Raw genomic sequence first — 26,170 nt, forward strand, 5'->3', positions numbered from 1 at the left:
CCCGCAACCGTTTCCCCCTGTGCCCCCGCCGTTCTTGTCCCGTGTCCTTTGCATCCTTTTGCTGTGTGCGAAAAATGCGGTGGGGGTGAGCAACGGGTTGAATGTCGCAAACCATGTGTGCCATGTGTGTGCCACTATCAACACCACCACTCGTTCAAACGTGGCCGGTACCGTTTTCGTCATTTCATTCAAGTTTTCGTCGTTTTGAGCGGGCTTCGCGCTTGCTGTCTTTTTTGTCGTCGTGTCGTGGCTTCGTTGAGCCACTTTTTTGTCACCTCCCTAGGTTCCTCCCCGTCAAAGCCCCGAGGCTTTGTGAATGCGTGTGTGTATTGGTATGAAGTCGCTACGACTGCGTAACCGCACCCTGCCTCTGCCCTCTAACTTTTCCACTCGCGATCCTTCCTCGATTTCCCGACGCGTCGTACCATCGACCTCAGAGGAATCCGTGATCACACCCAGCTTCCTATGGTGGTTGCATTAACCACACACATACACAAACACATACACAAGCACAACCAAATAGTGCGATCATTCCGCGTGGTTTACCAAAAAACCACCCCGGGAATATCATTCCTGAAGCGCGTGCTTCCCGCAAAGGTCGAATCGAAACGGAGGAAATGGGTATGTGTGTGCGCCCTGCATGTCCCATCCCACACCATTTTCTTTTCTCTTGCCACTGTTTTACTACGCCACTTGCCGATTGGTTAATGGTAATCTAACGCTAACGCCCCGATACCACCATTCGTTGTGCTTCGATTTTCCACCCCGCCCGAACGGTAGGGGTGCGTTTTGCGGTGGTTTCGGTAAAACAAGTCCGACATCATGGGCCAACCGATGCAACCTCCCCGCTCGCCCTCACTTGGGCGGCATGCAGTTGCAGCTCCGTCGTGGCTCTGGACATCCATCGGGGCAAGAAAGTTGGCCACCGTTGGCCCAAAACCGACAAGTACAAACAGTACGATACGATACCCAAAGACCTGTTTGGTCATATGTGCAGTTTGGTTTGATTCTCTAACCGCTTGCTCCACGGCTTGCACCGCTGTCGAGCCGGATTGCGTCGGAATCGGCCACAGGTACCCTCGGTTCGCCCATTGCAGCGTAATGTGATCCGGAACGCCATGTTTTGATCGTCCTCCTGTGCGCCATACGCTGCTGGCAGAATGTGCAAATTAAATACTATTTTCGATCTCTTTAGCCACCGCGAACGATTGCAACGAATGCCACCCCGGGGTCTGCCTCGTACGCATAGCTTTTTGCGGCAAATCGTTGAGCATAAATAAAAGTCGTTTATTCAATGAAATGAATTGATTGACGGTTTTTGTGTATAATTTACCGCTGTTCATATATTTCACCCGTAGTTCCTGCTCCCGGGCCATACATTCGTACACCTTATGCGGCAGAGCATTCGAATGGGGTTTCGTATTTAAAATATCTCAACGTCGTAGCTGTTATTTAAGGTAAAGAATTACCATTATTTTCCTTTCACATACCTATTCATATAAAACCAGAATCATATGAATCACGGTAGGGAAAATAAACGAAACAATGTGTCTGGGAACATATTAACCATTTTTTTTTTCTCCACAAATTCATACTTTGGTATAATGTTGTAGAACTCACATTACTTTTAAAAGTAATCATCTTCTCGCTACATCAACATTATCTTTGTTTCCCTGCCGTAAGATAGGATGGCGTTTTGTCACAACTTGATTAAGCACTAGCAAATCGATTTGTTCTATTGTAAACATGTTTCGTTCGGTGCATAGAAATAAATAATTATTAAATTGGATACTTTTTATGTACCTTTTAACCCTCATCACATTAGAAAATACATTAAGATCCTAATCACATCATGTAACAATTATGCACAAAACCATATAAAATCTGGCAAACTCGTAATAGTTTTTTTTTAGTAAACTGTGGTTTGATTTGGTCTCTAAATCTCTTTACTTTATTTAAACATCCTGTTTGAGAATTTGTTTTCGACCTGTTTATTGGCACAACATTCAATTAAATGTTGTTGGGGTTTGAAAAGATTATGATGCTGATGTTGTGAGTATTTCAATTAGGTACTTCGGATGATCAAAGTTGGGTATTGATCAGTAGTATATTTCTTTTCGTATTACCTCATTTCGAAAATGTATGCGTTCTGATTCGGTACAAAATTAAAAAAAAGAAATATATGTGGAAATGAAAAATTCTGGATGAAATTACTTAACTTACATTTAAAAAAGATCTGAAGATTACTTTTATCTTAGATTGGAAATCTCCAAATGCTACCGCACGAAATCTGCATGCAAACACGGTCTCGGTGGGGATTACGTTTGAAAATTGTAGAAAAATTGATATTCACTCGGTGATTGATTGAAACCATGCTCGCCCACTGTTGGCAAAAACCTAAGAGGTTGGGAGTGAGTGGGAAAAGGAGAGAAAAAACAATCACTGCGATCCGGGGGTCATTTCACATCCATTTCCCGTCCGAAATCGTTCAACCTGGTCACGGCTCCACCCGCGGAGGGGAGAGGGAATGACTAAACTTCATCCAATAACATCTTGATCGGTCGATCGGATAGTAACCACCAGCCAGCAGCAAATCGTCGGCTGCCCCGGGGGAAGAAGTGCACATTTATCTTTGCCACGGCCATCGGCGGCCAATGCGGCAACACGGGTGTGGAATGGCTTTAATGGCTCTACAATGTACCATGACGTAATGGTACGGCGATGCGTCAGGTGAGGTGTAATGGTGTTGTAGGAGACGCGTGCAATAACGGAACATACGCGCGTTGTTTTGATGATTGCTTGAAATCCTTTTTTGTTTTCGCTCTACTGTGCGGTGTTAAATTACGATTGTACAACTGTTCGTCTACTTCGTCGGTTCGAGTGTCGAGATCGGATCGATCGAGTAAAGATGCCACATCCGTGTTACCGAAATGATGCCATTATCGGGAGTTCATTTTTTACAATTTACCGTTTATTAACTTAACAATTTATTGCCAATGGGGACGGTTTGCAACGAAACAATGTAAGTGTCTTAAGACTATTCGAAGACGTGTGTGTGTTTGTAGTTTTTTAAATGCTCCCGCCTCCATAAGATCAACCGGATTTATTACCAATTATTTGCTTCCTGAAGCTTGGGCTTTTAAGTAAGCTTCATTCAGCTTTACATCCGATCGTCCCAACACCACACCGTTACGATCGGGCAACACTTTTCCTTTCCGTGATCTATTTATGCTAATTCAGTGCTCTCACTCAGGTGGAATAAGCTCAACACTTCGGTCGAATTTTGGTTACGTCGTTCCACTGGTACGTGAAGCGGTTCCGCATCCGGGCCTCACTGGCCGGTGGTGCCCATATATGTGTAACTCAGACCAGACCCGGGCCCAACCACGCCACACCGAATGCAGGCAAACGAATGAAAGCAAACCAAAACCAGATAACCGGGCCCCAAAGGGGGTGAGCTCGAGAAAGAGAGATGCGTACCACCGCCTCGTACGTAAACAACCGGCCAAGGAACCATCTTGGAAGCGATCGAAATAAAAATCATTTTCCCCTCAGAACTGGCAGCCGGCACGTACCCGGAACTCGGCTGTGGGCCTCCGGTATGGCATGATGAAGCCCGACTCAAGTGCGCTACACAAGTGCATTATTGAATTTGGACCGTTTCCAACGTTGCCCCTGGTTTCGGGGGAAAAAAAACCGGACGGAACCCGTCGTCGTTGTGCATGTCCGCTTTTTAAAGCCTGACACACGGGTGGTGGTGCACTTCCGGAGAGATTTGTGTGATGCACGGGTGATAAGTCGGTGTTGGATGTGAGGTTTGTTTTTTTTTTGTTGCGTCGTGATTGTTAAAACGATTTTTGGCACAGATTTCGAGCAGTTACGTTCATTGGTAAAACATCCGCTTCCACTTGGCCAGTCGTATTATTTCCTGGACGAATACCCCCACAGCGTACTTAGGATATTTTCGTGTTATTCCACATTATTTCCAGATCATTAAGCAATGTACCAGCTGGTAAACCACGTGCGGGATATTTTTGGCACTGCCATGTGGTGAATGTACTTCCCCTCGAACTGCAATACTGACGGTCACTCGGGTAAATACTACATCCGGGTTAATGGGAAAAATGTAAACACAAAACGAATTGGATTTCAATGATTTAAAATGGGAAAATAAAAAAAAACACGAATATTTAATTTTTCTACGCTAATCTTGTTCTACGCAGGTGTCTTGAAGAGAAGGGTTTGTTATAGCTTACTAGCTTCAATTTATTTGTGAGTGATAGCAAAATTATTTGTGTTGCTATCGTTTCTTAACAAATTCATTGCTTTCCATATTTTACCATCTTCCCCGAGGATCAACAACAGGAGCAAGGTATTTGAAATTGACTGTTCATGGAGGGGCATCAATAGGAGGAAAATATTTCTTGGGAAAGTTAGCTTTAATATTCTAAATAAGCGTGGAATTAATATACATTTTCAATTGAACTGTATTTCTCTCAAACGAAATACAGAATTTGTTTCGTAAATTAAAATTTTAAGAAAGCGTTCTATTATTAAAATTCAAACTTCTTAGTATCTTACATATAGGGTGGCTTGTCATATTTTATAACATGTCTAACAGGTAATATAAGTAAATCTTCCCTAAAAAATATCTCTATTTACAATCAAATTGCTTCATCTCTTGATTCAAAACGAGATTCATCATAGATTTGTTATTGCCTGCGGCGTCCGTTACTGTCTTTTACGTTGGGGATAGTCCTGTCCAACAGGTTGAAATGTTATGAATTTATTAAAAATGCTAGTAACAATTGAGCTATATGTGAACGATTTATAAGTCGCTTGAAGAAATAAAAAAGGTAAAGCGAACATGTCTGAAAATGAACATCTATGAATAAGGATGGGTAAGGATCATAACGCAATCAAGTTGAAAAGTGGTACAATATGATGCAATACAAGTGACAACCAATAGCGCGAGCTAATAGAGAAAGAGAGCAACAAGGGTCCATCACCGTGTGTCGGTATCACGCGCCGTCCGTGACGTGAAGCTGAATTTTCATCTCCGCCAGAGCTATTGTCTCGCGGGGGACAAACTCCGGCGTCCTCGGTCGAATTCGATCGTGATGGTGCGAATATTTTTTCGCCATCATCCACCGATAAACCGACCGAAGGAGAGGGAAAAAAACCCGATCCACAACGGCGCGAACGGACAAGGCCATCCACCTCGCAAGGATAGGCCGAGATTTCCACACACCAGTCGAGCAACAGGGGGGAGAGCCAGCGGTTAAGTAATCCGTCCGAGCGGACATTTCTCGCGTCCACATTCACGCAGCACACGGCAGAGGGGTCAACTAACAGCGGCTCTTAGGTGGTAGGCGTTCGGCGCGACGGCGGACGGAGGCTGCTTACCAACGATTAGAAAATGTGACGTGCAATGATAAGGAAAGTGACGAATGCCGCACGAATAGCAATCCTACCTTTGCTTGCAAATCCTGGATGAAAATTCGAGAATGTCGAGAGGATGTTATCGGTACGCGGGGGGAACACTTCAGTTACGCGATGGGATAAACAACTTCCATTCCTATTTTGCAACCGATCGAACCATGCGATACGGACTACTGGTGCCTTTCCTAGCGACGGTACGGAACTGCACAATTTTCATCACTCAGCTGTCCGCGATTATGCACCTCTTTTCACCACACACTGAAACACTAGCGTATAGTACACGTGCTCCTAGATGCTGTCGTTCTTCGTCTTGCACACATAACTTTCCTATTCGAACGTTCTCGCTCGCACCGTCGCGAAAGTGTGGCGCTTACGTTTTTACAAATGATCCCGTTCGATTTGACGTTACACCGTTGGTCTCTGGTGAGCCGTAGAACAACAGAGATGCACCGATCGTTCTAGTACTGCAAGTTTGACAATTCCTCTCAACAAGCACAACAACCAGCTAGGTTTCGCATATCCGCACTGCAGTATGTGTTCTCACTCTTTCACTCCGCACAGATGTTTTTCGTTTTGACAGCGCTTTGTTTTTGTGCTGGACAAATCATCTATATCTCGATCCGAGGCGTTTGGTTGCATTGATGCTGAAGAGTATACTAAACTTTTAAGCAAATACGTGCCTGCTCTTTACACCACCTTTCTATTTGCCTGGTTTTCCAATGTTGTTGACTGAACGATTTGTTTTTTTTTTATAAATGCCCTGCACACACGGGGTTTACAGCTTGTGCGATTACGACTTTTACCATCAAAAACGAATCACAGTCACGAGGGGGAAAGACTAGCGATCGACAGCGGAATGCAACCGATGCACCTGTGCATTAATCCTCCGCTACAAAGCTTCTCTCTTTTCGTGGCCGTAGAAGCGGTAACGAGAATCACATCAGGATACACCTTCGTCGCGGGCTGCGCGAATAACAACCGCCAACGACACGCTCGGCGGCGAAAGGGACATTAGCGACTAGTTGGGCTAGGAACTCGTTTATATACACGCACGGAACACACTGCGGGCAGTAGCAACCCGTTTTACACCGACCAGAGGAACGCGACAGCACCATCCAATCGTCAGCGAATGACTGACCGATACGGTCGAAAGTTTCACTACTCACGGCACGATTGCCACAGCGGCAGCAGCACTAAATACTGCAACCCCAAAGTCGACGACGAAGCCACAACACGGACAGAGCGTTCAGCCATACGGCATTCGTACCTTCGGCTCCCCTACCACCACTCCCATAACGGTGGACGAAAAGAAAATCTTCATTTTTATGCTTTTCTCGCCCTGTCGTCTCGGCAGTTTACTTTTCAGTGCGATTCATGTTGCACAATAAACAAATCGATTAGGCGGGTGTCTATCGCGAGCTTCTTATGTTTCCGATTCGTACGAAATCGCTTTATGAATTCTATTTTCGATACTGGAGACTTACTACCACCCAATCGTGCAGAAATAGAAAAATTTTTATAAAATGTAACTATTGAAATACAATTTTTCAAGTAAAAGAAAACTCGTCCGAATCAGAGTGTTTACGAGTTTCACGATATACGCCGTTATCTGTCATGATGGGAAATGTCAATGGAGCAGTGCACTTCGCAGAAGGTAGTATTCCTAGTCGAATACTAGGAAAATATTGCAATGCATACGGAATTGAGAAACGTGTGAAGTAAGTAATCGTTAATTTTCATAAATTGTGGTATTTGGAGCCGATGAATGAATTCCTCATTGTCTCTCATGTATTATTCATATTAAAGCGCACGTGCTTGATGATTAAATGATGCACTCATGCTAAAGATGCACGTGCACACGTGCTAAAGATGATTTAAGGTTAAAATTAATGATACTAAAAAATACCTTTCAAAGAGTCGGTTGTTAACAGATGTTTTTATTACTCATTTAGATTTAATTAGCACAATAAACCAAATTCATATTTTGGTAAGGTTATTTCGGGCAAACGATTGAGTATGATAGCAGTCTCTTTCTGGTTCTTGTCGTCAGTACGTAACCCAATCTGTTTAAAATCGTTTTACTTTTGTACTTCATATTCTATTCATGCAAATAGTCATAACAATATGTAATTTCAATGGACAGATGCACGTTGTACGTAAGCAAGAGTATTTTGCGCTTTTTCGTGGCTTTGGAACACAAATGCCGTTTGTTCAGATTTTCCTTCCAATAAGGAATTTGCATGCAAATACGATGTTATCCCGAGGTGGCATCTTGCGTAGTTTTACTTTTGAGCAAAACTTCAATAAGGTGTATTTTTCACGTAGGTTGCACTCTTAAAAATAACCAGCATAAAGATAGCTCTAATTAGCATGACGATGAGATCCAGTGTTTAGCCTGTTATTTTTGTTCACAATACCTACGTTCACGTGCGCGCTTTGGGGAAGTAAAATAAGTTATTTAAAAAAGGTGAGGTAGTCTCTATCCATGTCTTTATTGCTTATTTTCATGTGGTTACTACATTTACAATTATGGACGGAATGAAGGCACATATGGGCACGGCATACGTGCGAGTTGGACGGAGAAAAATGAAGATCTTAGCTAAATTTAGAAGAATACTTTCAAAAACACTGCTGCCACCGAGATAAGCAACGATGTAAATGTGCTTGTGAAAGCAGCTGTCGAACGGTAAATTCTCCACTGGAAAATTGTGACCAAATTTTCGGTCTCCTTCCACGGATTCGATCCGTCGTCAAAGTGCATAGGGCACTGATCCCTCTCTCGCTCGTATTCGGTCATGTCGATCGCAACCACTGCTCCCTCGGTCCAGTTCCACGAGGTCACATCCTGCTTTAAATTACAGAAGGCACCGACGGCTTGCGACATCAGGATTCGGTTCAGATCTGCCCGTTGATACACCCAGCAGCGATATTTAGACAGTGGATCGAGGTCGTCGTACGTGATGAGATATGACTTGAGATTCTCCTGCCAGTAACCAATGCAGCTCATCCGATAATCCGGATCGCTGTAGATATCGATGGGACGACCGAGATAATCCACCGACAGACAATAATCCGCATCAATTGCCATTTCCTTCTGGTCGCCGTCGCACACGGAAAAGTCGGATATGTTTTGCTTGCAGCGAATGTCTGGCCGAGGGCTCAACGTCACACCGCCAAGGATACGCGTCTTGAACGGTGCCTCTCCTTTCTGGGTGAAGTTAAATTTGCCCGCCACGGGGCATCGAATCGGGACCGGCTTTGCGGCCAACAGTAGCTCGTACCGCCACTGCTCTTTGTTGTCGAACTGTTTCCACGCGCATACCGTCGAGAAGTCATCTTCGATTAAGGCACGTCCACGCCGATAGCGGATTATATTGTGGTGTTTTGGGACGAAATCAAAACAAACGTAGTCTGTCTGGCAACCATCGACCGTAAGACGAGCCATCATGATACGCGTGTCGCGCTGCTCTCGGCAAATATAAATCGTGCGTCGGTAACGAGACTGATCCGGTTTGTACGTTTCAACTATGTGCGTTTCATTGATTTTAACATCGCCGTCAATGTTCGCCGTGTTGATCCATTCGCCGGTGAAATTCTGCGGGAATCTGCAGCCCGGTTCGATCACATCCGCCTTCACCGGTGTGATGCGTAGACGTTCTGGAGATTTTTCTACCGTTTTCAGGGTATTGCATTCGGCTGTAATCGACACACCCAGGTACAGATCATCGTCACGATTCTTCAAGAAACAGCGATACTTTTCATCCTTTCGCGATTCCTTCGTGTTGGCTACGGCAAAATAGTGATTTTTGCCCACAAACCAATCACCCAAGCAGCTGTACTCAACCACTCCGTTGAACGTGTCTGTCATTCCGATACACTGCTTGTAGGTGATGTTGAACTTTTCGTTCGATATGAGGAACTGCGTGCCGGCCTGTTGGCACGAGTGGATCCTCGCATCCGGGTGATCACATTCGCCCGTGAAACGGAACCGATTCTGGTACGCAAACTGCCACACCCCTTCCAGCGAAGAACGACAGTTTACAGGGACGTAGTTTTCGTTGAACAGTGTTATCAGCTGCTGGTCGGTTGTTATACCGCGACAAACTCGATTTATCGTTGGATCTTCATTCTTGCCAAGAGTAACGCAGGCAGCTTTCGAAGGAAATTGAAGGTTTAAACAATAAAATTACTACGCATTGTAGCATTAAACATTGGTTTACTTACATTCATATTTTTCGAAGATGTTTAACGTCCTCGGGAATGCATGTAGACAATGAAAACAGCGTTGGCCTCGGAAAATAAACGTATAATTTGACCCCACACGCTCCATGTGTATCAGTTCTCCTCTATCCGACATAGTGTGGTCGTCTAGGACGGTCAATGTTGGCCTTCCAGTTTCCCAGGAGAACCATGATCCCTGGAGTATTTTCGGTATCGTTAGGTTGGATCGTGCTGATTGACCCGATGCTGCAATGTTCAGAACAGACAAAAGTGAATACCATTTAAAACTCATTAACCTAAGCGCCTATGCAGGTGCAATCCATTGTTGCAGGTTGAAGCTGGAAGGAATGTTCAGGGACACGCCCCGCCCGACTGCATGAAGCTATCTTGTGGGAAAACATATACTTACCATAGCCCAAAACTACTGCCAACAGCAGTAACTTCGATGTTATAGGCTTCATTTTAAGCCAAGCTTTGTAATAAAGCTAGTTTCACAATGTTGCACTAAATGTAATGAATCAAATTAACGAAAACATCTAGCATCAACTTTAATCGAGAAGCGTTGTTGACGGAATTAAAATCCAACTTGACGCTGATTCACATGACATTTACTGTCAAACATGCAGTGCTGCTACCTGTTCGAGAGACTGCCGTTGAACCGGTTGATAAAGAACCGCTTTAAATTGAAATTGGCAAATCAAACCGGTTACATATAAATTAATGATTCTCTACAAAGTAAATAATTTTAATTGTTATTGTAATCTTTTCTTTTCTGCTGATATTAAGCACCAAATGATATTAGCGAAAACAACTGAATGCTGGATGCATTGGCGCTGTCAAAACTGACTGTCATTTTCTTGCGTTGACGTGAAAACGCAATCAATGACTTAACCTCGTTGTATGTAGCTACCTATGTCTCGCGTCGCTCTTCGTCGTTCAGTTTTTATTCAAGATGGCGAACGTGCGGGACAGCGATATTTCTCTGTGGCTACATAATAAGCTTGGTACATCAAACGACTCATGGATAAGTGGTTCAATCACGTCTCAACTGAATAAGGAGGTGCTGCGCAATATCAAGGAGTGTTTTCCAGACCTACAGACGCAGGTGAAGCTGAAACTGCTGCTCAGTTTTTTCCAAATCCCCCGACGGATCGTCGAAGAGGTAAGCAAAAGCGATGGTATCATCGTGGTGCACACCAGAGTGCTGCGCGTGTGAATAGTCATCTGTCCCGCATCTAAGCAGTCGTCAGCAAAAACAGTTGGGCAGTAAACGAAGTACGAAATACTTTCATCGTGATAGTGTAGCTCCCGGGATCAATTATAAATAATTAATCTATGCCCTACGCGTCTCCCGCCTTCGAGCAATGTCATCATAAAGCATCCGGAATCGTAATCGGTTAATTAGTGCGAAAATAACGCAGCATGCATTAGACGTGTTTACTTTCCCATGTCAAGCAGCCGATGTTTTCATCGTTCGTCAACATACATGCAGCTACATTGGAGAAGCTTTGGGGGCGGAATTGAACCCTATTTTTCTATTTTGTTTATTTATTCTAGTGGAAGACCGAACTAGAGGAAGTCATAGAAGTGGCTGGTCTCGACTCGGAGCTATGGGTTTCAATGATAGCGGAAACAATAAAAACTCTGCCCACCGCTGGCTCGCTGAATACGGAGATCTCCGATTACGAAGAGACTCGACCGATTTTCACAGACATGGTGAACGAGCTGCGGCGGCTAGTGGGGAAAAATGCAGATCTTGGCCTGTTGCCACTCGAATGTCAGTATCTGAACAAATCGGCCCTCGTGTCCGTCGTCGGGCAGCAGGCAACGCCGGTGAAACATTTTACGCTGAAACGCAAACCGAAAAGTGCGGCCTTACGCGCGGAACTGGTGCAAAAGTCATCCGATGCACAGAGTTGCCTCAAGAAGATATCCGCACCTACAGTGCCTTTACGATCGCGTGGTATCCCACGTAAAATGACCGACACAACACCGCTCAAAGGTATTCCATCGCGTGTACCGACCGGTGGTTTCCGATCGCCTCCGACGACACCGGGACAGTCCCGGCCAACCATGAGCAGAACTCCGGCCGGTCGAAAAGACGGTGGCATCAAGCTGCTAGAGATAGGTGAGCAACCGTTAGGCTACGCCGCCGCTAAGAAACGAAAACGAGAGCAGGAAAAGGAGGAGCAAGCGAAGAAGGTGGCCGAACAACAGACTCAAAGTGCGACCGATGTGAAACCTGTTGTGGCTACACCGACTACTTCGGCGCCGGCGGTTACTACCACGCCGGATTATGCGGCCGGTTTATCCGCCCCTTCGACCGTGTACAGCCAACCTGCAACACCGATGCCAGCGACCTCCGGAAGCAAGGAGACTTCCTCCAGCATAATGACATCAACGGTAACCAGTACATCTCAAGCCACGGCGCAGCAGGTGCAACCAGTGCCACAGCAACCGCAACTGCAACCGGTGCAACGCCAACAGCAGCAGCAACAACAACAACAGCAGCAGCCCGAAGCGACAATAACGACTCAACAACCTCAGCCGCAACAGCCGCAGCAATCGCCGCAAACTCAAATCCAGACACCGGTTACTTTAATGGAAGAAAATCAGGTAGAAGTGAAGGCAGAGGCTAAGAAGGAAACCATCAGCATAGTGACGCCAACATCGGTCGCCGTTAGCTCGGTGCCGGTGAGCTCCGTACCCGTTCCACCGCTGGCCTACCCAACAACGAAAACAATAACCGCAACGATAATCAAAACAGAGCCCAGTGGTATCGTGGCTAGCCAATCGATTGCCAATCCTTCCCTCACGCTGTCATCGCAACCGCCATCTTTGGTGCGCACCGTTCCACTGGTATCTAAACAAGCCAAAACGGTCCTAGCAGCGTCACAGGCGAACATCTTAGCACCAGCGAGTACCGGGGGTGTGCAAATAATTCAAAAGTCGACCGGAAAAACGGTCAGCGCGGTGGCAGCGGCCGCTGCAGCAGCAACCAGTAGCAGCAACACCGCAAGTGGACCGCCAAAGATCGAAATCATTTCGTCGGAGTCGATAGTACCGGCGTCGTTGCACGCATCGATTCCAAAATCGACCACCATCATCAATCGCGGCGGAAATATTCTGTTCACTACGAAGCAGGTGCAGCCAAACACGACGGTCGCTTCCGGCGGGGCTACCATAATTCAGCAGAAAGCACCATTAACTTCGTACGTGCTAAACACTAGTTCGCCCGGCAAACAGTTGAACATCCAGCGGATAGTATCGAGCGTGAATTCCGCTGGTACACCGACTTTAACTACCACTATCTCACGTGCGCAGCATGCGCAGCAGCTGTTACAGCATCAACAGCAACAGCAGCAGCAACAACAGCAACTGCAGATTCAAGCACAGCAAGCTACTGCGCAGCCAACTAGGATCGTGCAGATTAAAACGGCGCCTACTGTTTCGCTCAACAACAGTCAACTGCTGCAGAACATACCGCCACTAATCTCGACCCAGATGCCGTCTGGTAACGCCCAGCCAACGATACTGAACATCCAGTCGCTACAGCAGCAAGGACAGCAGAGTCAGCTACAAATCACACCAACCGCCGTACCGCAGAAGCGTACAATAACGATAACGGCTCAAAATCCACCAACTGCTGGGATGACCACGTCCGTGGCGCAGATTCTACAGCAGCAGCAGCAACTACAGCAGCAACAGCAACAACAGCAGCAGCAGCAGCAGCAGCAACAGCAAGCGTTACAAGCGGCCGCCGGCCAACAGACAAAGTACACGCAGGTCGTGCTACCGCCGGGCGTAAAGGGAAACACGTACTACGTCACGAACACGCCCGGCGTGCAGAATGCGTTGAACCAGAAGGGCGTTATATTGCGCACGGTGGACGCATCGGGCAACACCGTGTACCAGCAGATTCCGCTCCACAACGTGTCTGGCCTGAGCGGCGCACTGCTGACCGGGCCTCCCGGTTTGGTCAAATCGGAACCGGACAAGTTGAGTCAAATACCTGCGCTCGTGCCGACCGGCTCGCTGCATCAAAACATTCCTGCCCTGACGCCAGTCGTAATACAACCGGCAGGGGTGCAACAGCAGGGTACGACAACGGTGGTTCAGCAGCAACAGCAGCAACAGCAGCAGACGACTACGATACCCGCGCTGATAACGAACATCACGCAAGCCCAGCAGCAGCAGCAGCAACAACAGCAAGTAAAGCAGCAAGTGATTTTCCGCCCCGTCGGTGGCGGTACGAACAGTGTGCAAACCATACTACCGCAAGGAATAACGCTTATTCAGCGGCCCGCCGCCGGTCAACCGAAGCTGGTGCAAACGATCCAGCAGGCAGCGGCCGGTGGAGCGACTGCGACGACGACTTCGGCGCAGGTTGTTGGCCAGCGTACGATCATCACCCAAATTCCGCAACAGCAGACGCAGCAAGTGCAACAGCAGCAGCAGCAGCAACACACCATACAATTCCAGGCACCGGGCACCCAGCGCACCGGCGGTACGACCATCCAGCTCGTTCAGCAGCAGCCACAGCAACAGGCGCAGACGCAAAGTCAACCGATACAGGTGCAGCGTATCCAACAGCAAGGAGCGACGGTAACGATTCAGCAGCAATCACAAGGCGGTGGAGCACAACAGCAGCAGCAACAACCACAGCAGCAACCGCAGCAGCCACAACAGCAGCAGCCGGGACGAAAAGGACTTTCCATATCGGTAGGGATTGCTTTTGTGCATCGCACGGGATTGTTTTCATTTTCTTTAACCGTTTACCTTTTTTCCCCTTATCGCAGAGCAAGTATTACATGGAAGCGCACGATATGTTCAAACGAGCCAACCGTGTGTCGCGGCTTGAGAAGGCCATCATCATCGGTTTCATGGCCGGCTACCGGAACAACCCTCGACCGAATCCGGAAAACATCGTTACAATCAAGCTGAACGAAAGTGTCGTACGTGTCCCCCCGTTCGCTCGCTGGGAGGGAGCGATCTCTGTCGCGCATCGATCCCGAATACTTATGCCCCGTTTGTTTTTGTTCCGTTTATTTTTTTTTTGTAGGAAAAAGTGCACCAAGCGGACGACCGGACGGCCCTCATGCTGGTGGAATCGCTCATCACGCTCGACTACAATTCAGGTCAGTGGAAAACATTCCGGAAGTACCGTGAGCTAGACCAGGCCCAGCAGCTCACCGAGGGTGGTGGTGCGGGTGGCGATGCGACCGCCGGAGGCACTGCGAGCGCCGCTGGAGCGGGCGGAGCGGCCTCCGCAGCTGGTCAACAAAACTCGGTAGTTATTTAATGTTTAGTATAGAGTGAACCAAAACAAAAAAAAAGGAAAAAACACGAGGAAACATTGGAAAATCGGAACACATTATATCATTCTGTTACACTGTGTCTGTCGCACGGCGCATTTAACAAGCTACTATCCCCCCGCGCTGCAATCGTAAAGCACGCTACTACCGCTAGTACTGCTTCTCGTTGCCGCGTAGCTGTGAGCGTAAACTATAGTGTTTAGAAGGGCATAGTGAGAAAATACCCTTAGCGAGTGGGCGAGGCGAGGGTGAATTAGGTGAAAACATTGTTAGGCAAAATATTATGGATATATATATATAAATATATATATTTGTACAATTCTATATGATAGTACATGCGGTTGAATCGAAGCAGAGGTAGAGATGGTTGGGAAACGAGAGGAATGCTTTGGCGATGCAGGATTCTAAGAATCGGGTATCTTATGTGTTTGCGCGCTGCGTCCAACAAGCACGCCCGGAACTTGTTTAATTTAGCGTGTTGCGTTGCTCAGTCGATCGCGGTCCCTGTTGTGGCTTTCTGCTTCCGGTAAATTTGAAGTGTACTGCATTCTCACTACACTTTGACACTGTCAGGAGTGTGTTGGCCGTTGCGATGGTTCATAGCTCGACGCAAGAGACAGGATTAACTGAGCCGGTTTATTTGTACAAAGTTGTCGTTATCTATACCCTATATCTTTCAGCGTATGGTAAAACCTGAAGCAGATTGGTACGCTTCCAACAATTTCGTTCAATTTGCGCATATTTTCCGTGCATCTTCTTGCATGGCATACCCTAGAGCCCAGAAGCCCACGCTTGTAATCGTGGTTTTTGAGTGGTTATGGACACCAGTTGTGCTTGTAATCAATTGCGATTGGATAAGGTTTCGATCGGACGATCGGAAAAACTTTATTTGCACATTCACTGTTAATGCGCAGTTCGCACTATGATTTGTTTTTTCAGAGTGGTTGAACATAATAGCAATCGTCACCTTAAAAATTCACAAACCCTTTCCAACTTCATAACATTCCATTCCAATTTCGTAGCATACAATTCCATCGACTTAGTGCTTTTTATTTTTTAAATGGTTTGTTCCGCAGTTTATTCACCTGGCCACCTTTCTCTGCTAGTTGAAATTGTATGTATCGAAGTTGAATGCTTTTAAAAGTTAAAAGTTGGAATACCTAAACCTAAATCCCTCCCACGAGATAAAAATCAACGTTGAAATGGATTGCTACTAAGTTGAATTGCACTGAAAGAAGCAAAAGCGACGATGCAATGGAGCATTTCGTTTTTTTAGTCTCTTAAAAATTTACGTTGTGTGTAATAGTTTGCAGCAAAGTGGGCTTTATCAAAATAAAAGAAAAATATAAAACTAAAAAAAAGTAGCTATAATTATCAAAAAGAATGCCATCGAAGGATAAATGAGGGAAGCTTTGAGTGGTTGAAGCAATTGTGAAATAACTGATCACGAGCATCCGTCAACACCAAGTGGTGTTGAACAATGAATGATCATGATGGGTGGGCATAGATTAATCGTTAGCCAATTATTGATTGCGCAGGTTATGATGGCATGGCGAATAGTGATTTTGGACTTCTGCTGTAACGATGCGACGGAAATAGTTAAATGTGCATTCATTATCGCTACAGCTAGGCGCGCGGGTCGGTATGAACCAATAAGGCAATCTAATGTTGCATTAGAATGTATACAAGCAAAACAAAATGGGTTAACTGTAGCACTTGTGTATTCAATGACTTTACACAAGCGTAAATAAGAGAAATTGCAAATAAAATGCACGTTGAACGGAGGTAGTGAACCGCTGGAAACCAGAGTGCATCGATAAAAATAGTGGACATAATGATACTATATAAAAACAAAAAACAAATCAAATTGATAGCTTTATTATTACACTTTGATGACAGCTTGTGATGAAAAAAAAAATGTATGGATCATGGATCGGTTTAAAGCTTTCCCCAGGCTGGAAACAGTATTGATCGTAAGGGATAACTATCCCAAATGCTGTGCTTGTTCGTGGTGAGTGAAGAGTAAATATGCCGTACGGACTGTGATCCTTTCATTCGAATTGGTTGCGATTTTCTTTTTTTTTTAACAAAATTTCAATAATTCAATATTTCAAAATTGATTATATTTTCTACCACACATCTGTTTGTCCCACAACTGCAATACGTGCGTTTCGATTTGTAAATATAAATCATCTGCTTTAGATCCTCATTGTTACATACTGAAGTAGCGAAGAAGCTTTTAACTTTATATAACAAAATATTATCAAACATCGTTTTGCGAATACCGAATGGATTTGCTGGTCCAGGAATATAATGTGGCTTGCCATACAGATGATGTAGTGTGCTGCCAAAATGCTCCCAGTAATCTCCCAGCTCTCTTGTGATCAGACATAAGTGAGCCGTAGAAAAAACGTCTAAGTAAATAGTGCGGATGTTTTGGTATCAATTTTTGATGGCATCAATTTAGATGAGTGTGCCTTTAGTACTTTAAGCCGATATGCAAATCAACAACTAGACGATTAAACCCACCATATTATCCCAAATCACCGTATATTGGCGTGTGTAACATCACATTTATATTACAACATCCCAAAACATATTCCCCAGCTTCGAGCTAGTTTTTTTTGTAACAAATTTTGTTTGTAAAGTTGATTTGTTTGTTGATTTGAAAAGATATATTTATGTATATAAAAAGTATATTTAACCCTGCTAGTTGCATAAAAACTGTTTGAAAAAACAAAATTCCCACTACTTCCTAGAGATAACACTACTTTTGGCAGCGATAATCGTAGATGAAGAAGGTCGCGTGTTAAAGTCCGGTACGTTAAAGGACTGCTAAAATATTGATCTGGAATGAAACAGGTATTCAGTGTTTTTTTTTATTAAAATTTTATTCATTAAAATGTGTCTCTTATCTTTCTAGTTAGCTTCCAGGGTTGACATGCACTCCCATAGCGGTGTGTGCCGTTTTTGGAACTTGTTCCTAAGCGTGGGCACACTTCCTTTCTGAACCGGTGCGCAGCTTAAAATCACAATTTTTTGTCATTACTAATGCAAAGAATGTTTGCATCTAGGATTTTTTTTTACTTTGAAAAGAGTATACTAACCGATCGCAACGAACGCTTCTATACCGTAACTAAAAAAAAAATACTGTTCGCTTAAATACTAAGGTCGACAACGACGGTTACGGCGAAGAACTGGAAACCCCATACCGAGTACAGAAGAGTAGGGTGTCGGTGAATAATAGTGTGAACCAGGGCATTCGGTGGCTTCAGGTTCCCTGTACTGTCCTCCCGTGTGCGGAGGAAGGATTGGTTGTGCGCGAATAGTGGTTTTTCTTTTTTTTATAAATAAAAATAACTTAATTCGTCGGCCGGCGGACCGACCAATCCTTAGCTTAACCGCTCGGCTCGGTGTTTCACTGCTGCCGAATGTCCTTCCAGTGTACCACCGCCCGCTGGCTGTTGGGGGCGGCCGCAAACGGTCTCGACCCGTCCGCGCTGTAGACGAACTGGTTAACCTGATAGTCCAGCATCGTCTCGTAGTGGTACACGTTCGAGCCAAGCTGCTGCGTGAGCGGGTTGGTGTTGGTGGTGAAGATGCCGGCAAAGTTTCGACGCTTGGCCAGCTTCAGCACCTCGCTCTCCATGAAGTGCATCGCTTCGATGTTCTCCTGGGCGGACAGTTCCGCACACGTGCCCATCATGAAGGAGTGTAGGATCTGGTTCACGCCTTCCGGCAGCACACTATCCCTGTGTGAGGGGAGAAAGAACCGGATATTAGCCCCCCGCCTCGCAAGAGAATGTTTTTAATGCGCCACCAAGTGCTTACCGAATCGGTCCTTCCACAAACTCTAGGAACTCAAACACGATGATCAGCTTGCTGGTGACCGTCACTTCCGGTTCGTCACGAGCATCGAAGTTCAGCGAGACGCCCACCGACCGGCCGGTTTCGTCTTTGATGATGAAGCTCAGCCCCTTCTCGATCAGGACGAGCCAGATGTCCTCCAGGATGTCCTTGTAGTCCGTCTCGTAGATCTGAGGCTTGAGCCACTGCTCCAGGTCGGCCTTCTCGAAGAAGCTCGACGTAATGATGCTATAGTGGGGACAAGTAAAGCGATCATAAGTTAGGTACTAAGCATCATCGGAGGCCATCCGAGACCCGAACCCTAAAACCTACTCGATGGTGTCCTTTTTGTGCTCCAGCGCCAGCGGAAACGCGGTCAGCTGCATGCGATAGTCGAAGCTCGGCGTCAGACGCTCTTTGGTATTGAGTTCATCGTCGAACGTGCACAGCTTTAGCTCGCGCTCGTCGGCACAGATCTTGTTGAGAATTTCGCCCAAATTGTTCGCCCCGATGAACGTGGTGATGCTGACCGGGTAGCCCTTACCGCACAGCTTCGTCACGGTGATGATGGAGTTCAGCGAGTTGCCGCCGAGCTCGTAGAAGTTGCTCGACAGGCAGATCTTGGCTCGCGTCGAACGCCCGATCACTTGGCCGACCGTCTCGAACAGGTCCTTCGCCACGGCTAGCTGGCTCACCGGCACGTCGCTGTAGTCGTACTCGATCTCGATCTCCGTGTCGTCTGAAAGTTGAGAGGACGGTTCGCGGTTGTTAGACATTGACATCGGTCGTTTGCCCGGTCACCCCAAGCTTACCGTTGTTGTTGGTGTTCTCGTACATCTTCAGCAGCGTCTGACGATCAATCTTGCCGTTGACGAGCAGCGGTATGCTGTCGAGGAGGATCACCTGTGGGATCATGTAGTGGGCCAGCTTATCCGCCAGCGCCCCCTCGACCTGCAGTCCCGTTTGATAGTGACTGTTCGCCTCGAGGGTGACGAACCCGAGCAGCGCCTGGTCGATCTCGCCGGCGTGGTAGCACAGCACGATACCCTTATCGATGCCGGGCAGGCCGAGCAGGTTGGCTTCCACCTCGGACAGATCGACCCGGTGGCCACGGATCTTGATTTGTGAGTCCGTTCGGCCCTGGTAGTACACGCAGCCCTTGCTGACCGACGCGTAGTCCCCGGTGCGATACAGACGCGCGAACGCCGGGTCGATCGACAGCGGATTGTCGATGAAGCGATCCCTGTCACGCCCGTTCACGTAACCCTCGGCCAGGTTCAGCCCCGACACGTACAGCTCACCGATCTCTTTCGCCTGCACCGGGTGAAGGTTGGGGCCGAGGATGTAGATGACCGTGTTGCTGAGCGGGTAACCGATCGGCACCTTTTCGTAGTTATCCAGCTGGCGCTTCGACTCGCACACGAAGTACGTCACGTCGCCCATCACCTCGGTCGAGCCGTAGAAGTTGCACAGCTCGTGCACACCCTCCTCGAAGTAGTCGAAGAACTCGCGGGCCAGCGATATCTGCAGTGGCTCGCCGGAGCACACCCACGTCCGGAGACTGTAGAGCAGCTTCGCGCCACCGTTGGCCTGCTGCTGCAGGGGCAGATAGAGCAGCAGCGAACGGAGCAGGGTCGGGACTAGCACCAACCGCTCAATCCGATAGCGCTCGAGCAGTTCGACCAGCCGCTCCGGATTGTTGGTGATCTTCTTCGGTACCACGATGATCGCCATACCGTTCAGCAGCGGACCCCAGATCTCCGTGACCGAGTCGACGAACGTGAGGGCCGTCTTGAACACACCGACCCGCTCGGTCGGCGAGTACGGGAAGCGGTCCCACTGCCACTGCAGCCGGTTCAGAATGGTCTCATGGTTGAGGCGCACGCCTGCAAACAATAAAATAAGGTTACCAGCACGCCTTTTATTACCTCTGTCACCGCCATTGTTTGTGCTAGTTGTGGTCACCTACCTTTCGGCACACCGGTACTACCGGAGGTGTACAGGACGAGGGCCAGCTGGCTCTCGCCGTGGCCGAGCATCGCGTCCGGCCGGATGTTGGCGTTGCTCATGTCGCTCGCGCGCTTCCGCAGCTCGGCGTAGCTGATGGCCGGCGTCTTCCCGAAGATGGCCGCATTGTCGTAGTCATCGTCGTACACGACCAGCACCGGCTTCGCCTCACCCAGTATGTGCTGGATGCGGTTCGGGGGGAATGTCGGATCGATCGGCAGGTACGCCGCACCGGCCTTCCAGATCGCCAGCAGCATCGTCACCAGCCGGTCGGTTGGGTGCATGCACACCGCCACGATGTGGTCCCCGTCGCTGTTCGCCGGCGAGCGGAAGTGCTCCTTGATGCGGTTCAGGGCGGCCGCCGCCAGGCGGTTCGCCGTCGAGTTCAGCACATTGTAGTTGATCTGCAGCTCCCCACGGCGCTCATCTGTTGGGGGTGAGGAAGTAGTCGAAGTGCTATCATGTATACTAACTTATCGACTCGAACGAATAGGAATGGCACGGTAGGAATGCTAGAGCACAATGTCAGTCGGTGAACACGGTCGCAGTGACTCTCATGGTCACTTGGAGTTGGAGTATTTTGTCACGGCAATGATTATCCCTTGCATCTAGCCTTTGTTTGAGCCATCTTGCCATTGTCTAATCTCTAGCAGAACGAACACTCACACACACCTCCCCGTCCCCTCTGCCCCCTTCCCCAGAACGTTCCGATCAGTCCCATTTTGGTTGCTCACGGCTAATGTAACAATTGTACTTGAGTTGCCTAGTCCTAGTTCATTGTCGATGTCGCCATGAGTGCGTTTTTTTACGGTATTGATGGAACGATTTTCTTAAGGTTATCAACCGCTACACCGTGCGCGCGCGCTCGTTCTTTGGCTGTATACCTCTCTCTCTCTCTCTATCCCTCTGGCGTCCCTCTCACCCGTCCCAACTGCGGCCAAACGGCTGACCAACGCTGGCAATGGCAATGCGAGCGCGCGCCGTTGCATTCGGTTGCGCAAAAACGCTCGCCGCGCAAAAAGTACGCCGTGCAACCGGTGTCGTGGTTGTGCAAGTAGGCAAGTAAGTAACCCGTTCACCTGTCCAATCGTCCGCACCACGATGGCGCGTCTAATGTGCCCGCCGCAGGGCAGGCCAACTCGCACCGGCCGGGCCAAACCCTTTCGCACCCCTTCGGCGCACTTGAAGTCATACTTGAAGTACGCGCGTTCCCGCTTAAAGCTTTCGCAGCCCCCTTTCCCTCCCATCATTTGCCCCGCGGACGGGGTGGCGGGATGTCGATTTGGCTGGGAGGAAGTGGGTGGCTTTATTGGGTAACGGCATGATGATCTTCGTTGACGCTGGTTTGGAGTTTGTCCTCCGTTAGCACGAGCTAGACGAGGTCCGGTGATCGGAGATCGGACGTGTGGCGTGGCGTGGCAAGACGCGGTGTTGTGTTTGGCTGGTGGTGGCGGTGAAAATGTTAGATGGAGAAGTGAGAAAAAAAAACACCACCCAAACACACACCCCGAAAAAAGAGAACTCAAAAAGAAACACCCAATTGCTCACGGTCAAGACGGTGGTGGTTCGGAGGAAACTCGATGAGCACGAAACAAAACGATGCCGATGGTTATTTTTCCTTGCCGTTGTTGTTGTTGTATACCGCCTGTTCCCTAACCTCCGCCGTCTCTTCGTCATGGAGCCTTTGCAAGAGGGGGTTTTTTTATGCCGTGGCCATTACACGGGCGTTGGTACGCTCGGCTCGCTGGTGGCTCACTTTCATTGGCCTTGAACTAGAATTCATGGTCCGCAGATTTCGGACCCACCCCGCTCCCGCCAGCAACCCACCCTGATCCGATGCTAAAAGTTAGTCTGTGCTTTCGGTTTCCTTTTTCTTCGGTTCACATCCAATAAAAGTACCATGGACCTCGAGGGCCTCCGCGGGCGAACAAACATGACACAGGGTTTTGGATTACCAACGAACCTAGCAGGCTGCCCGGACGATGCCGTTCAACCGGGTACGGTTGCGGTGAAAGGCACACATTAGCCGAAATTAAATGCATCGGCGAAGGTATCTAGTGGGTTGGTACCCGCTTCGTGCGATGCATTTGTCACAGCATTGATTTTTCTTGGCGGCTCTGGCAGGTTGGTGCGTGTCTGCACGCCATGCTTGCTATAGGTACCGAGAGACCAAAAACGATAACAAAAAACCTATGGATTGGTTCTTCAACGTCTCTTGTCACACGCAGACACCAATTATGCGCGCCTGATGTCATTGAACACCCTACCACCCTACACGGTCTTTGCCAATGTAATAATTATGAACCAAGCGTGCGGGCTCCACCAAGTGTCTCGCTTAAAAGAATCCATTCTATAAGAAATTATTTTCTTAAGGATGATGGTAGAACTGGCTCGATGAAATGGCTTTTCATCACCCGTCTTGGCTAATCTAAATATATGATGACTGCATTCTCGGGCTCTCGCTGAAACCTGTCCAATCGTCTTTGCCAATAATAATGTTGATCCAATTAGCAAATCATTCAATTTGAATGATTCCACTTGGCAATATTTTCTAGTATAAAACGTCCCTCAATTTGCGTAACAGGTTCTATTGAAATAGTTTCCAATCAACAAGATTGTATATTGCATGGCTGTAAATGATAGGCTGTTTAACACCTTTTTGCACCTCATATATATCATCAACTTGAGGCAACTAAACATTTCATCGATTAGTTATTTTCTTTGGTTTGCATAAATTTTAATTTAAATTCAATAAATGTCAATGTATGTTTCAGTTTTCATATAACAGCATAGCGTCACAAAATATCATGTAATCTGGAGGGCGTAAATTAATTTGGTTCAAACCCAAAGTGAACGAAGAAGTAAGTCTTACGCGAGTTGGTGTTTAGGTTTATTTTAATAGAGAGTACCGATGGGTTGTAAGAAATAGCCTCTGCGCCGTAGAACGGTGTCTGTATGATTGAATCTCATTTTGAATTTCTTTATACTGATCTAATCTCTTGCCTTGATGACGTCCTCAATTCGGAGAACCCCGGCTGAGTTATACTTCCAGATCAGGGCGTATAGATTTGAACTGGTAATAAACGCTTAAAACACGTGTACCTCACTCAAGCCTACATTTGAACAAGGTTAACAAGATTATATAGATTATTTTATATGTAAATCTTGTCCAACAGTAGCATTAATCGATGAATCTACGATTCACAAGCGTAACTATGGTAAACTGATAAAAAATACCTATCTCATCAATAAATGTTTTATGATTTTCAATAGTAATTGGAATAAGAGACTGGGACATAAGGATAAAAGTCGTAAAATCGCACGTCTTGCAATAAAACTTTGGTAGCTGCTGTTGTATAGATTAAATTGTACTGTAAATGTAAACTTATTTTTATAGTCATAATTTTAAACCATCTTCTACAAGAATTTAGAATCATTTTCGACAAGAAGAAGAAGAAAAATTTGTGAACAATATCTTCTTTTGTTGATGATTGTATAACAATAACTCGTGTGTTGTGTATGCAATTTAAAACTACGCTATAAACATAGGACCGTTTTTAAGCTAGCGCCTGTTATTTTAAACGTTAAATTTTAGATTTTAAAGTGATGAATAAAATTAGATTTTTGATAAACAATTTGATTGATGATTTGGATTGTGCGATTTAAAATGATTGTTTGGATTGTGCGATTTAAAATGACAGTTAATATGAGGTTTTCCAATAGAACGCTCCATGGCGGTGCGGAAATAAAAGAAAAACTACATGTAATCCTAACCTCATAACACCTGACCTTCGTCTAGATGGCAAGTCACTAGATGGCCAGAACAAACGTCAACCCTTCACGGCCGGTGCACCCGAAGTCACCCATGCACGGTGGCATCGTTTCGTGGTCGGTCAGTAGAAATCGAGGTACGTCCAATTGATTTAAGGGGGCGAGAGGGGAGGTTTGGGGGGGGTGTCTCCTACCAGTTGGAGGGGTTACTTTGATGTCAAAAAAAAAAAAAAAAGGTTGACGAACGAATGCTTACCGTCGTAGATGATGGCCGTATCGGTGCCGCAGAATTGGTCGACGTTAGCTTCGAAGGTCCGATGGAGCAGGGTCGTTTCCAGCGGGCACAGCTGTCCCTTGACGATGGCTGGCTGCGGCAGGGTACCCATGGTGGCCTGTGGATGTTCCGGTGGTTGCTTCGGGTCGACGGTGTCCTAGCCGGGCTGCTTGCTGATGGCCTTCTTGGTTCGACGCGTGTTTCGCACACTTTCGTCTACTTCCTTCCTCGGCCTGGAAAAAAGGGAAGGTGAAGCAAACAAATTGAATGGTGAGAAGCGAACGGGACCAAGGCTGGTGGTAAATCGTCGGTCATTTGACTGAAATCGCACCGAAAATCCTCGGAAATCGGTAAGGATTAATGGGCTACTCCAAAGTATGACCTATCGTGACGGGAGCTTTTAAGCTGCAACATTCTTCGCCCGGAATCGAGCGTCTAAACCCCGACATCATCAAAACACCACCACCTCCTGGGGCTTGGAGGTGATCGCCTACAGGGCCTCCGACCTCCCTCCGCCCCATGTTGTCGAGGGGAGATCGATTAATTTATTTGATTATTCGGCACGCGTGCCACTAACTGGTTCTGCCCGATTCGTCCTTTACGTTCGTCGCACGCCACTACATCCGGTCGCTAGCCCGGGTGGTGCCTCGGAAGGGGGGGTTGTGAGGGGTGAAATGTGTGTGAAGTAGATCCGCCTGCATTTTTTGTCGCTTTTGCTTCTGCGCCGTTCGCTAAGACAAACCGCGGAGGTTGTGCGTGAGGCCTGGCACGCGCCATTCGCGCTGATGAAGTGATACACTTTCGGCGTCCGCCTGGTGGACATCGTTTGAAGCAGCCGCATCTTGCCGCCCGTTAAAGACTGCTCAAGGTTTGCTCAAGTTTAAATCACATTCGAACGTTTTTTTGATCTTTCTGGTTGTTGCTCTGGTTTTTTTTTAAATGTTTTTGCAACTAGCTCCTTCGAGTGTTGCAGTTTTTTTGTCCACCATGTTCGCAAACGACTCGCTGAAGCTCGCCGTGTGCGTGCGTGCGTGCGTGTGTGCCTTTTTCTTTTTGGACTACACCGGTTTTCTTTTGTTCGGGCGCCTACGAACCCATTACCACCACCCCTCCCAGGGGGGTATGTCGTGGAGGCGAGTGGGTGGGCTTTTCTTTTCTTTATTTTTGCGTGTTCCGTATGTTCACCCTTGTGCTGGCGGGTGGGAGGGTTGAGTGGAAATCCCCTGCACCGTGGACCGTGGACAGCTTACATGAACTTGAAAGTGGCGACACACAGCCATCTCACGATCCAAGG

The 26,170-nt window shown here is 47.2% G+C and overlaps 3 protein-coding genes across 3 annotated transcripts; 1 reads left to right on the top strand and 2 right to left on the bottom strand.

The window, feature by feature from the left end:
- Nucleotides 1–7,915: 7,915 nt before the first annotated feature.
- Nucleotides 7,916–10,229, bottom strand: LOC131286664 (uncharacterized). Its single transcript, XM_058315647.1, has 3 exons — nt 10,073–10,229; nt 9,667–9,909; nt 7,916–9,594 (listed from the first exon to the last, which is right to left on the bottom strand). Exons 1-3 carry the CDS (start codon nt 10,122–10,124, stop codon nt 8,048–8,050), a joined length of 1,842 nt encoding a protein of 613 aa, XP_058171630.1. The 5' UTR covers nt 10,125–10,229; the 3' UTR covers nt 7,916–8,047.
- A 386-nt stretch (nt 10,230–10,615) lies between these two features.
- Nucleotides 10,616–15,668, top strand: LOC131289238 (negative elongation factor A). The gene is made up of 4 exons (XM_058318451.1): nt 10,616–10,825; nt 11,221–14,385; nt 14,463–14,618; nt 14,726–15,668. Exons 1-4 carry the CDS (start codon nt 10,616–10,618, stop codon nt 14,963–14,965), a joined length of 3,771 nt encoding a protein of 1,256 aa, XP_058174434.1. The 3' UTR covers nt 14,966–15,668.
- Nucleotides 15,669–18,396: 2,728 nt separating this feature from the next.
- LOC131289438 (beta-alanyl-bioamine nonribosomal peptide synthetase ebony) lies at nt 18,397–24,988 on the bottom strand. Its single transcript, XM_058318695.1, has 6 exons — nt 24,859–24,988; nt 20,794–21,258; nt 19,637–20,710; nt 19,158–19,563; nt 18,810–19,073; nt 18,397–18,730 (listed from the first exon to the last, which is right to left on the bottom strand). Exons 1-6 carry the CDS (start codon nt 24,986–24,988, stop codon nt 18,397–18,399), a joined length of 2,673 nt encoding a protein of 890 aa, XP_058174678.1.
- Nucleotides 24,989–26,170: the final 1,182 nt, after the last annotated feature.

The sequence above is a fragment of the Anopheles ziemanni genome, chromosome 3 (assembly GCF_943734765.1).
Source record: "Anopheles ziemanni chromosome 3, idAnoZiCoDA_A2_x.2, whole genome shotgun sequence".
NCBI classification, from domain to species: Eukaryota; Metazoa; Arthropoda; class Insecta; order Diptera; family Culicidae; genus Anopheles; species Anopheles ziemanni.

What these genes read in the sequence shown, in the direction of transcription:
- LOC131286664 (XM_058315647.1), bottom strand. Translation starts at nt 10,124, where the DNA reads ATGAAGCCTATAACATCGAAGTTACTGCTGTTGGCAGTAGTTTTGGGC. An exon ending in GGCAGTAGTTTTGGGCTATG is followed by an intron (nt 9,910 to 10,072) that starts GTAAGTATATGT and finishes TGAACATTGCAG; the next exon opens with CATCGGGTCAATCAGCACGA. An exon ending in CATCTTCGAAAAATATGAAT is followed by an intron (nt 9,595 to 9,666) that starts GTAAGTAAACCA and finishes TTCCTTCGAAAG; the next exon opens with CTGCCTGCGTTACTCTTGGC.
- LOC131289238 (XM_058318451.1), top strand. Translation starts at nt 10,616, where the DNA reads ATGGCGAACGTGCGGGACAGCGATATTTCTCTGTGGCTACATAATAAG. An exon ending in CCCGACGGATCGTCGAAGAG is followed by an intron (nt 10,826 to 11,220) that starts GTAAGCAAAAGC and finishes TATTTATTCTAG; the next exon opens with TGGAAGACCGAACTAGAGGA. An exon ending in TCAAGCTGAACGAAAGTGTC is followed by an intron (nt 14,619 to 14,725) that starts GTACGTGTCCCC and finishes TTTTTTTTGTAG; the next exon opens with GAAAAAGTGCACCAAGCGGA.
- LOC131289438 (XM_058318695.1), bottom strand. Translation starts at nt 24,988, where the DNA reads ATGGGTACCCTGCCGCAGCCAGCCATCGTCAAGGGACAGCTGTGCCCG. An exon ending in TACGGCCATCATCTACGACG is followed by an intron (nt 21,259 to 24,858) that starts GTAAGCATTCGT and finishes CACCCCCAACAG; the next exon opens with ATGAGCGCCGTGGGGAGCTG. An exon ending in CACAAAAAGGACACCATCGA is followed by an intron (nt 19,074 to 19,157) that starts GTAGGTTTTAGG and finishes TCCCCACTATAG; the next exon opens with CATCATTACGTCGAGCTTCT.